This window comes from Leguminivora glycinivorella, chromosome 26 (assembly GCF_023078275.1).
Source record: "Leguminivora glycinivorella isolate SPB_JAAS2020 chromosome 26, LegGlyc_1.1, whole genome shotgun sequence".
NCBI lineage: Eukaryota > Metazoa > Arthropoda > Insecta > Lepidoptera > Tortricidae > Leguminivora > Leguminivora glycinivorella.
Window position 1 is genome coordinate 10563559 of NC_062996.1, and position 13646 is coordinate 10577204.

General features: G+C 36.1%; 1 protein-coding gene across 1 annotated transcript; it reads right to left on the minus strand.

Moving 5' to 3' along the window:
- Positions 1 to 812: 812 nt before the first annotated feature.
- Positions 813 to 11935, minus strand: LOC125239871 (zinc finger protein 99-like). The gene is made up of 7 exons (XM_048147597.1): positions 11698 to 11935; positions 11118 to 11259; positions 8889 to 8978; positions 6685 to 6849; positions 5670 to 5830; positions 4174 to 4283; positions 813 to 3258 (listed from the first exon to the last, which is right to left on the minus strand). The coding sequence occupies exons 1-7, from the start codon at positions 11866 to 11868 to the stop codon at positions 2430 to 2432; spliced, it is 1668 nt and encodes a 555-aa protein (XP_048003554.1). The 5' UTR covers positions 11869 to 11935; the 3' UTR covers positions 813 to 2429.
- Positions 11936 to 13646: the final 1711 nt, after the last annotated feature.

Consider the following 13646-nt stretch of genomic DNA (forward strand, 5'->3'; position numbering starts at 1 on the left):
GACTATTCTCTATAATGGCATCAACGCTGTTAAAAAGGCCTTTTTTTACCGAGATAACAATAAAAAAGCTTTTTTTTCAATTGGTAATAACTCTGTCATTTCAGTCTCAATATTCGATTAAAAATACGCTGTTACAACTATTCGGTTTCCTAATGAGCACAGTGTATAATTATACCATATACAATAAAGGAAACTTTGGAAAAAAAAATGTTTTTTTTTTTTAACTGTAGGTATTTGATTTATTTATCATAAAAAGTATTTGTTATTCATAAAACTGGCACTAAAAATGAAATTTCATGTGTTTTTATTCTAAAAACCTCATTTTTGAAAGGTCTTAACTCTCACTTTTTGATATCTATCAATGAGGATAGTGAGACTATTCTCTATAATGGCATCAATGCCGTTAAAAAGGCCTTTTATTACTGAGGTAACAATAAGAAAGAAAGCTTTGTTTTTCAATTGGTAATAACTCTGAAATTAGGCGAAATCTAGAAAATTTAATTTGACATTTTAGTCTCAAAATGAGATTAAGAATACACTGTTAAAACTATTCGGTTTTCTCGTGAGCACGGTGTATAATATACCAGTCACTAACCGTCATCATCATCCTCCTTGCGTTATCCCGGCATTTGGCACGGCTCATGGGAGCCTGGGATCCGCTTCGACAACTAATCCCAAGATTTGGCGTAGGCACTAGTTTTTACTAAAGCGACTGCCATCTGACCTTCTAACCCGAAGGGTAAACTAGACCTTATTGGAGTTAGTCCGGTTTCCTCACGATGTTTTCCTTCACCGAAAAGCGACTGGCAAATATCAAATGACATTTCGCATATAAATTCCGAAAAACTCATTGGTGCGAGCCGGGGTTCGAACCCGCGACCTCCGGAACGAAAGTCGCACGTACTTACCGCTAGGCTACCAGCGCTTCATACCAGTCACTAGCCGTGTCATCAAAAATTATCGTCCAACTCAAACTGATGATGGCTCTTCATATGACTCTTCAAACTGCCATTCTGAGTGAAAGTCGCGTTACAAACATCGCATTTATACCGTCTTTCATTCGAGTGAGACCTCACATGCTCTTGCAAAGACTGCAGTCTAGGATAGCACTTATCACAGAACTCACACCGAAAATTTCTTTCCCCAGTATGCGTTGCCATATGCTCTTTCAGCCTTGATGGTAGGTAGAATTATTGATCACACTCACATAGTATATAAGTACTTTTATGAGGTCAACAAAGAAAAAAAAATTAGGAAATTTTGCCAAAAAAAAAATTGTTGCAATTTTTAGGAAATTTTGCATTAAAAAAATGTTTTTGGCCTTTTCTACTATTTCTGAATATATTTTCACATAAAAAGTAAATGTTATTAAAACTGGCACTTAAAATGAAATTTAACGTTTTTTTTCTAAAAACCTCATTTTTGAAAGGTTTTACGTCTCACTTTTTGATATCTATCAATGAGGATAGTGAGACTATTCTCTATAATGGCATCAACGCTGTTAAAAAGGCCTTTTTAACAATAAGAAAGCTTTTTTTTTTCAATTGGTAATAACTCTGAAATTAGGCGAAATCTAGAAAAGTTAATATGACATTTCAGTCTCAAAATGAGATTAAGAATACGCTGTTAAAACTATTCGGTTGTCTCACGAGCACGGTATATTATTCATATACCAGTCACTAGCCGTGTCATCCAAAATTATCGTCCAACTCAAACTGATGATGGCTCTTCATATGACTCTTCAAACTGCCATTCTGAGTGAAAGTCGCGTTACAAACATCGCATTTATATCTTCTTTCATTCGAATGAGACCTCACATGCTCTTGCAAAGACTGCAGTCTAGGATAGCACTTATCACAGAACTCACACCGAAAATTCCTTTCCCCAGTATGCGTTGCCATATGCTCTTTCAGCCTTGATGGTAGGTAGAATTATTGATCACACTCACATAGTATATAAGTACTTTTATGAGGTCAACAAAGAAAAAAATTGAGGAAATTTTGCCAAAAAAAATTGTTGCAATTTTGCATAAAAAATTTTTTTTGGCCTTTTTTACTATTTTTGAATATATTTTCACACAAAAAGTAAATGTTATTAAAACTGCCACTTAAAATGAAATTTTACGTTTTCTTTCTAAAAACCTCATTTTGAAAGATTTTACCTCTCACTTTTTGATATCTATCAATGAGGATAGTGAGACTATTCTCTATAATGGCATCAATGCCGTTAAAGAGGCCTTTTATTACTGAGGTAACAATAAGAAAGAAAGCTTTGTTTTTCAATTGGTAATAAGTGTAATAACTCTGAAATGAGGCGAAATCTAGAAAATTTAATGACATTTCAGTCTCAACATGAGATTAAAAATACGCTGTTACAACTATTCGGTTGTCTTATGAGCACAGTGTATATTATACCAGTCACTAGCCGTGTCATCCAAAATTATCGTCCAACTCAAACTGATGATGACTCTTCATATGGCTCTTCAAACTGCCATTCTGAGTGAAAGTCGCGTTACAAATATCGCATTTATATCGTCTTTCATTCGAATGAGACCTCACATGCTCCTGTAAAGACTGCAGTCTAGGATAGCACTTATCACAGAACTCACACCGAAAATTTCTTTCCCCAGTATGCGTTGCCATATGCTCTTTCAGCCTTGATGGTAAGTAAAATCTCTGATCACACAAGTCACATTGATGTCTATAAACTTTCAAATGATTCCTCCTATTATGTTCCATTAAAGTTTTCCTCCTGTTATACACTTTATCACATAATTTACAAGGAAATGTTCTTTTATCACCATGCGCTTCAATTAAATGTTTGTTTCTTAAAGCGTAAGATAAAAAACTGGAATCACATTTGTAGCAATTAACTGTAGGTTTCTTCTCATGGACTGTAGCTATATGTAGATATTTACTGTATTTTGATTTTAAGTTCTTCCCGCATATTTCACAAGGGAAGTTCGCGTCGACTTTATTATGACTCTTAATATGAGTTCTTAAGGAATTGAGTTCTAGAAAGCAGGAACCACATTGGTCACATATATAAGTACCGAAATGTTCTACCATATGTTTTTTTAAACTGTCGAAATATGGAAATGTTTCATTACATTCTGTGCATTTTAAGTTGTTTAGAGTTAATTTGAATTTTAAGAATTCGTTGTCGACGGGGAAGATTTTTATGCTGTGTACTGTGCTTATGTGTTCTTTGAAGTCTTCTAGTGTTTCAATTTTTGCTGGGCATAGGCGGCAGTCGACCCTAAAAGTAAAGAGAAAATATTACACATACGTAACTCATGTATTCCCAAATGGGGTAGGTAGAGCACATGAAACTGTTCAAATTTTAGTGCTAGTTTTAGCAATTAGGGGTTGAAAGAAAACGATACTGTAACATTGAGAGAATATTGTTTAAATAACTTAAACACAAAATTTAAATTTTGAAAAAAAAACCGTCATAATGGACGGATTTTCATGAAACATGGCTCCCGACACTCCCAACTAACTCAACTTACAAAATAAAACTCATTCTAGATCGGTTCATCCGTTCGGGAACTACAATGCCACAGACAGACATACAAGCAGACAGACACGTCAAACTTATAACGCCGCGTCGTTTTTGCGTCAGCAGTTAAAAAGCTTAGGATGGAAAGCCTATTATTATAGGTTTTAACGTAATTGTAGGATCAGTGTAGTTATGATAGTATTTATTTAGAATAAAATTGTATAGAATAAACATTTATTCGTGAACACAGGTAAGACAAAATGCACATAATAACAACAAGACAGAAAGGAATGAAGTGCCACGAAATGGCCTCATCACAGCGTGTTGCTGGTGACTTCCAGCGCTGATCTTCCGATGAGACCATCAAGTGAGAAAGATTCGCGGAGGGTAACAGACAGAAGAAATGCAAAACACATACAAGACATACATTAATAGGTGTCGCTAAAAAATGGAGGTACGATTCTTAGTATGAAGATTGTCAATCCATACTAATATTATAAATGGGAAAGTGTGTGTGTCTGTTTGTTTGTCCGTCTTTCACGGCAAAACGAAGCGACGTATTGACGTGATTTTTTAAGTGGAGATAGTTGAAGGGATGGAGAGTGACATAGGCTACTTTTTGTCTCTTTCTAACGCGAGCGAAGCCGCAGTAAAGTATAAATAAATGTTTACCTCGTGATGTCTATCTTGGGTACCTTCTTGTTCTCCGTCATGCATTCGAACAAGCTCGGCTTGTGTTGCAACGTGTGCTCACGCAACTCTACGGGGTTCGTGAACTGCTCCTAGAAAAAATTACATAGATAGATAGATATTGGGGGACACCTTACACAGATCAACCTAGCCCCAAACTAAGCAAAGCTTGTACTATGGGTGTTAAGCGACGATATACATACTTAAATAGATAAATACATACTTATATACATAGAAAACATCCATGACTCAGGAACAAATATCTGTGCTCATCACACAAATAAATGCCTTTACCGGGATTCGAACCCGGGACCGCGGCGCAGCAGGCAGGGTCACTACCAACTACGCCAGACCGGCCGCCAATGAGAAATAGTACATTACGATACAAGTGCGTAAAAAAGGAAGTTCGAAACGAGTGGCAATAAATTAAAACGCGACTTCGGAGTATTTTAAATCGACACGAGTTACGAACTTCCTTTTCGCACGTGTATCGCACGACGTTTTTCAGTACAGATGGCCATCCGAAGTTTCGACTTGACATATACTGAACCACTTCTCGCAGTAGTGCGTAAAAAAAACACTATCTGTACTGAAAAATATTTTTGAAAAATCAAATTATCAGTACTGCTACTTGTCAATAGATGTCGCGACGAACGAAAAGTCTAATGCTCAACAATTTTTAGCTAATATTACAATAGTATTAATCAGTATTCTGTTTTCAATTCCTTCTGCTTGTAATATAAGTTGTAAACTGATTAATTTTTGGCAGACGAGACACAGTTACCACCTAGTATCGCGTAGTGGTACCGATAATTTACGCTATTTGACGCGTGATTGTCGCTAGATGTCACTTAACTATGCCTATACAAATAACCCGCATTTACTGATGTATGGAGTTACAAGTGTTACAACCCTTCCCTTACTTGTTCCTCTACGGAAATATGCCAGCAGTACTTACGTTACAGCTTATTAGCTTATTATTACGGCAGTACTTACGGCTTATTACCTTTTATACACACATACATACATACAATCACGCCTGTATCCCATGAAGGGGTAGGCAGAGCACATGAAACTACTCAAGTTTCAGTGCCACTCTTGGCAAATAAGGGGTTGACAGAAAACGAAACTGTGACATTGCAGTGACAGGTTGCCAGCCTCTCGCCTACGCCACAATTTAACCCATATCCCATAGTCGCTTTCTACGACACCCACGGGAAGAAAGGGGGTGGTGAAATTCTTAACCCGTCACCACACGGGCCACCGTCATTACCTTTTATAAGACCAGAAATTAAAGTTATTTGATTAAATTTGTTTAATAGTTAACATTAAGTCTAAAAAACCGTATAAAAGTATTAACTGCTTTGCAAATTAGAAAAAATACTCCAGAAAAAAAACTGTTTTTTTTCACGGTTTTTTTTCATGTTTTTTTTTCAAGCCAGAAAAAAAAACCGTTTTTTTGCAACCCTAGAACTTACCCGGCAGTAGTAGCAGTAATAGTTACTGGTCCGGTTATGGAACGGACAGACATACGAGTTGAGTACTATTGTAATAGTGTTGTGATACACCATATGGTCGGTGTCACTATAAGACTTCTTCTGACCTTCTTTCTTCTTCTTCGGTGGTGATATTGGAGATGCTGAAAAAATAAGAAAAATCAGATACTGTTAGAGTCTGTTTTTTATTTATTTAGATAACTTGGTAACCGTAATAGTTAAGACGCTAGTTTCTTAGAGAAATTGATTGTATTTGAACTAAAGAATCTTCCCTTAAGAGGGATTTCTTGTGAAAAATAGTGAAATCGTAATCGAACACTTAATCATACCGTGTGTGGTATCAAATTAAAGAGCTTTGCGAGTAGTTTACAAATATGTAACATATTATAGGATTTTTTTCTACTTGGTCTAACAAAATATGAGAAAATGTCCAAAAGTGGTAATAATTTTAACGGTGAAGGCTTATTTTCAAAAAAATTGCCAAAAATATATAATAAAAATTTATAATCACTAAGGCATAAGAACAATTTTAGTAAACGTTGCAAAATAATTTATATGTGAAGTAGATTTTCAAAGAAAAAAATCAACTCGTCTTAGCCTCGTTTACTCTTTTTCAAAACCTTATAATAAAAATGTAGTCTGAGAAGATTGTAGTACAGGATATATGTATTATAAATTTACCAGTTTCAGTATTCAAAATTATCCAAATTTTACAAATAAGATCGACTAATTCAGCGCTATACGCGGGGTTTCCTAAACGTGCATCAGAAAAAAAATCATAAATAATTTAGTGAGTTAGTTTTCGAAAATCCCGTCTAATAAGAATCAAGATAATAAGATACTCTAATTGAAACTTTAATTAAATATATCTATTAGATAACGGAAAGTGTAGTATTTCACCGACCAAAACTATCAATTTTACATTATTTTGACGTTTTTCTTGAAAGCAGCCTTAAAGTTAGCGGAATTAAAAAAAAACACGGTGTATTATACTTACGTGGTCCATTATCAAGCAACTCGTCCAGCTGGTCTTGTAGAGCCAGCGCTCTATCAAACAGCTCTCTTTTGGACGGTTTCTTCAGCAGTAAGGGCCGCGGTCGAGTTCTCTTTCGCTTCTCGATCGGCTCTGGCTTTATTTCTATTTTGTATTCCGGTTCAGGCTCTGTGGAAAGAATAAGAATAAGAATAATTTATTTGCTTTAAACAATACCAATTACACGGGTGTTAATGCGATAGGTGGAAGAAAGGAAATATTATTGTTAAATGAGACAATGGCTAATGTAATACATACATACAATCACGCCTGTATCCCATAAAGGGGTAGGCAGAGCACATGAAACTACTAAAGCTTCAGTGCCACTCTTGGCAAATAAGGGGTTGAAAGAAAACGAAACTGTGGCATTGCAGTGACAGGTTGCCAGCCTCTCGCCTACGCCACAATTTAACCCATATCCCATAGTCGCCTTCTACGACACCCACGGGAAGAAAGGGGGTGGTGAAATTCTTAACCCGTCACCACACAGGCTAATGTAATGTACGATTGAAATAGTGCTTAAGACGCTACAGGAGCGAAAATGCTAAAATGGAAAGGAGCCCCCCTTTTTATTTGGAAATTGTAGTGGAATATACTTGTGTTATTAACTAGATTTCTCGAAAAAAAAATGTCCAGTTAGAACAATTCAGTTAAAAGATTATTACGAAAAAATCTTTAAAATCGAGGTTCCGCTCTCGACTGTTTCCTCCTCCATACATAATATATATTACATAATATGTATTTGGGCGCCGACTAAAGGAATTGTTATTGAACAAAACGCTTTATTCTGTCAAAGAATATAAAGAATAAGAGATGTACAATTATTTATTTTCATTTTAAATAAAATATATATGTAACTTTGATTGACATTACCTAGGAGGTCCTAGCCGAATATAGTTATACTCGTAGTTATTTGTCACTTTTGATATATGATAGGTATTTTGTTGTATATTTTTTATTTTTTCCTGTATACTTAATTTTACTACTGACATCGAATGATTTAGATTTTAGACCATTATTATAATTTATTATTATTTTGATATTGTGTAATGACGATCTTTTTGTGAATGCATTTTATTTTATTCTGACATGTAAAATTTAATGTACATTTTCAATGAGAAATAAATTAATCTAATCTAATCTATATCCTCCTATATTTTCCTGTGTGTTGTATTATTTTCTGGTACAATAAAGTATTTTACTACTACTATATATATACATATACCGACGATCTCGGAAACCGCTCTAACGATTTTGCTAAAATTTGTTATGTGGGGGTTTTCGGGGGTGAAAAATCGATCTAGCGTAGCCTTAGATCCCGGAAAACGCGAATTTTCGAATTGTCATGCGTTTTTCTTTCGCGTTATTACACTTTAAATATGGTCGTTAATTTCGCCGACCGCGCATCGGCTCAAGCTAGGAACATACTACGCGGACGTCCGTCCGTCGTAAATCGACCGCGACCGATCAGTGTGCACGGAACAAAACATCCAGCGAGCCAGATATCGATCGGACGTCCATGCGCTCAAGGCCACGTCCACGTCCGTCGACCGATAGTTTGCACGGTTAAGTGTATATTCATTGTCCAGATCCCCGTCCGCAGTCGATTTACGACGGACGTCCGCGTAGTATGTTCCTAGCTTCAGTCGTACGAGGTCGGTCTAATGTTCGCAGACAAATCGTAGGTGTCAGGGTTTCGAATTCCTTTATTTCTGAAGTTTTTTTTGTATTTATAAGAGTTTTTTTTTATCTAAAGACGTGATATAATAAAAATAGAACCGAGCGAAGCTCGGTCGCCCAGATATCCATACTAATATTATAAATGGGAAAGTGTGTGTGTCTGTTTGTTTGTCCGTCTTTCACGGCAAAACGGAGCGACTTATTGACGTGATTTTTTAAGTGGAGATAGTTGAAGGGATGAAGAGTGACATAGGCTTTTTGTCCCTTTCTAACGCGCGCGAAGCCGCGGGCAAATGCTAGTATATCGTCACTACTTTTAAAAAAACTTGTATCTTCGTCTGTCAATGAAAAGAAAATTGTAGTAAGTATGTATGGAATGCATATAGACTTACTGCGTTTTAACTTTGAGGAGCAGCGTGAGATACGAGATTTTTTAAAAGTAGTGACGATATGTATAATTGCTGTGTTTCAAATGAAAAGTTGCTTACCATAATCATGGTCATCATCCTTCCCGCCCACGGAGGCGTCTGACTCGTGCATCGGCTCCACTTTTACTTTAGTCTCCACCAGCGGCAATGCTGGAATAAAAATAATAGGGTTAACAGAAATATAATGGCAGACTTAGGACCAGTTGCATCAAACCGTCTGTCACCGTTGAAGTGTTCGTAAAATTTTATTTATTTTTATTTATTTATTTTGATACACTAGCAGCTCTTCGAGCTGATGCGTGTATATCACTGCGCTTGTGTTTATTTTGCACTTTTCAAAGTTCTAATATAATTGTCCAGTCTATTTTTGAAACAGTTCACTGACGGCGCGCTAATAACAGTTTCTGGTTAGAGAGTTCCACATATTAACTATGCGATTCGGCAGGAAGTGTTTCTTAGGGTTGCTAGCACATGGAGGTTTGATAAGCTTTTTAGAATGCCCTTTAGTTTTGAGTTCTGGCTTAGTATATTGTATGGGAAGTTCCATAGACATCTGCTGCGTGACGATGATGTGTCTGTCAAATGTTGTTGATGCAACTGGCTGTTCGGAACTGTTATTCCGTAGAGTAAGTGTTAAGATGTTTAATATATGTCACGAGAGATGTCGCTGTACCAACTGTCACAATTTCTACATCGCGCTATCGAAATGTTTATCGGGAATGTATATAAGGGTTCGGGATTTTTTATAATATATTGCCTTTATTTGTGACTGGTTGTTTAATTCATAGTTAATCTTTTTGAAGGAATTAGGAGTACATACACTGGCCCTTAGTCAAATTTAGAATAAACGACATCACACATGGATGGAACACATGAGAGCAGTTCCCGAATACTTTGTACATAGCCACGTCAGCAAATTTTAATTGATCCTTTTTTTTTTTATACCACGACGGTGGCAAACAGGTATGCGGCCCGCCTGATGGAAAGCGGTCACCGCAACCTATGGACGCCCGCAACTCAAGGGGTGTTACGTGCGCGTTGCCGACCCATTAGAAACTTGTACACTCCTTTTTTGAAGGACCCCATACTGTAGTTCATCGGGAATACCTCGAAAGGGAGCTCATTCCACAGCCCTAGATCCTATTTTGTTACCAGTAATATAAGTCGATTTTCGTAAGATATGTACAGGATAATTGTTATAATTAAGAAAATATAGATATACTAAAATCTCAATTCATCAAAAAAATCTTGGTAACAAAATAGGAATAATAAAAACAAATTTAACTTTTTCCTTAATTTTTGTACAAACTTTTCGAGAACTGCTGATGAATACATTTATTATTTCATTTTAGATAAGCGCTGACAGCCTAGCGGTTTCAATCAGCACATTGCGGGTTTGAACCCCGGCTTGTACCTATAAGTTTTCTGGAACTTTTGTGAGTCATTTGATATTTGCCAGTTGCTTTTCGGTGACGGAAAACATCGTGAGGAAACCGGCCTAATCCCAATAAGGCCTAATTACCCTTTGGGTTTAGGCCTTTCTTAAAATAAGTGCCTACGCCAAATCTTGGGATTAGTTGTCAAAGGGGACTCCAGGCTCCCATGAGCCGTGGTGAATGCAAGGATAATGCAAAGAGGATGAGTTAAATATAAATTAAATAAATAATCACTATTTTTAAATTGATTAACACCTAGAGTTGACAACTTCAGAGGGTAATTTGTTCCAAGCTTGTATTCTGTTTGTATTAAAGTTTTTGCCAATATTTGTCTTGTGCAAGTTTGACAAAGTTTTATATAACTTATATATGGCAGCAGTTCTCGAAAAGTTTTTACAAAAATTAAGGAAAAAGTTAAATTTGTTTTTATTATTCCTATTTTGTTACCGAGATTTTTTTGATGAATGGAGATTTTAGTAAGTTTTATTTCGTCGTTAAAGTTCTCTAGTATCTATATTTTCTTAATTATAACATTTATCCTGTACTTTTAACTTCTGATTAGCAGAAACGTCTGTACGGGTCCCATTGACCTTAGTAGTGGAAAATTTCGCTGGCTTAGTTGAAGTCTTGGTGGCTCAGTTGGCAGGGCGCTGGAGTATCGATCCAGAGGCCGTGAGTTAAAGTCTCACCCAGGGCAGACATTTTCCACTTTTAAATTTATCCTGTATATATCTTATGAAAGTCAACTTATATTACTAAATGTTGGTCACAAAATAGAATCAATTAAAATTTGCTGATGTAGCTATCTACAAAGTATTTGTGAACTGCTCATAAGTATGAGACTTAGTCTTACCATCCTTATTTTCCAGCCGAGCGTTGAGGAAGGCCTGCTCGCTCTGCAGCACCTGTTGCCGGAAAGCCACGGCTTCCCGGAGACGGCCGACGCATGTGGCACACACTCCGCTGTCTTTGGGCTCCCCGTCTAGATGTGACAACTGAAAAAATATGAATAAACTTACTTTTTATGGAACCTACAACCTTCTGCATTGCCGGTGTACCCTAATTTGATAAACTGTGGTATACAGGAAAGTTTCAAAGTTTCAGAAATGTCAGAATCTACCACTGAAGGTCAAAATAGGAATGTAAGAATCTACCACTGAATACATGGAAAATTCTAATTTTTAGCATACATGTATAACTCTACAATCTTACCATGTATCAGGTAGAGTATGCCTTATAGAATTACTCCACACTATGTGCTGTCCGCACTATGTTTTTTTGTGTAGTAGAGAATAAACAAATATGTAACTTTATCCTTCACATAAATTGTGAATTAATTAAGCATCTTAATCGACCAAGAGTTTTCTTTTTATAGTAACATAGATAGACTATTAAACAGGATTAAAACAATGTTAAACAAATATTAAACTTACAAGTAATCCGAAGCAATCCATCAACATATCGGAGTAAACTTCCTTCTTCCCCGACCACTCGTATTCGTTGGATAAAAGTCGACATTTCTTAATGGTACGACAGCAGCGGCATAACGCGTTGTCAACTATAGGACCCTTGGGTTTTCCCAAAGATGTAGCGGCCGCCGCCATGGCAATAGGACGTTAAAAAACACTATTTCTTTAATTTATAAACATCAGGGAATAGGAGAAAACACTGAGGAACAGAGCATTTTTGACAGACAAGACTCGTTCGAGTAGAACTAATTAAAAAAGGACAAAATATGAAAATTATGTTTAAGACAGTTTAATAGCTTAATTATTTTACTTTCAAGTAACTAAAATACGTTTATGTACTATAACTCGTTTTAATCAGTTTTATTTGATTTTGATGCTAATAAAAAATTACGTTGTACTTGAACTGTTCCCTGCGTTTCGTTTTTGCATTGAACACCATCATCAAAGAGGTTGCTTAAAGATCATAATCGACTATCGATTATAATAAAATAGAATCGAGATTATGGTGTCACCTATTTTTAAAAAGAAAAACATGAGAACTTTTTACATCTCTTTCCAACTTCTGTATTGAAAACATCGGACAGCTGAAAGCATGAAGCACACCTACGCTTCCAAACGTAGTGATTCAAGCTGTTTGATCATAATTATGGTTATGGATTTCGTAAAAAAAATGCAACATCGCCGGAAAAATATTATATTACAAAACTTTACAATGTACATTCCAGCTTATTTCTAATTTGTATAATACTCAGATCAGTGTATTTAACTATTTATACTTTCTAATAAATATAACTTAATATTACTATATAATACATTATTAAGTAGACATTGTGATGGCATAAAATAAATGGAAAGATCGGTGCTGTGCTGCTGTGTAGACGGACAAGCAATTCCTGTCACTTAAAAAAAGGCGCGAAATATTTTTTTCTATGAGCCCACTTTTTTAGTGACTAGATTTTTTTGCCTGTCTATAAATACCGTTAAATTTTATTTCTTTTATTCGTTCAGCAAATCTTGTCACTAAAAAAGGCGCGAAATTGAAATGGGATGATATACATATAACCCTAAATTTTTCAAATTTGCCGCCATTTTTATGTGCCAAGATTGGCGTAACTGTCTATAGATTACTTTTTAAAAATCATTAATAGCATGAAAATTGAAAACTATGAGGCGGAATATTTGCAACATTATCATTATATAAAAATAAAAGGCTATTAAAAACGGTACACAATCTAAAATTACATCATATTTTTAAATAAAGTAGCAGGTCTAATGTTCAAGACTAGTTGTTAACAAAGACCGTCAATCTCTATGCAACGTAATGTACCTCAGTGTTAAGAGATGGCGCCCTTAAAGGGTGCTCTTACATTGTGTGACAGCAGGGGCGGCTCAGGCTCACTTTGCGATTCTATCGCCGCGCTACAAGTACATGCCGGCGGCCGTGAGTTCGCGGCCATTCAGGGGTGACGACCTTCGCGCGGCGCAATAGAATTCAATGTCGGCTGCTCGCTTGCCGTCCGATTGTTGATGTAGGTAAGAATTTAGAATGGCGGCATTTTTTAAACATCAAAGGAGTGAGCCTTCTGTACTTGTACTATTATATGTTCTGTGGTGACAGGGACAACGCGATTGCATTGACATTACGCTGTCCTTGTCACAAAATGTTATAATACATTAAACTTATAATAGTCAATGTGGGAGCTCCACAACGGTTATGATAAGACTTGTCGGTCATTAAATTTATTTTTTGAATAACTCGATAACAGTAAGAGTTGACTCGGAAAAAATAATTGTATTAGACCTAAAGAACGTTCCCTTAAAGGTAACGTAAGATACAGCGGGGCAAATCTCGACAGGGGCCAATTGTAACTGCCATTTATTCCATTATTACACTATTAAGATGAATTCCACAT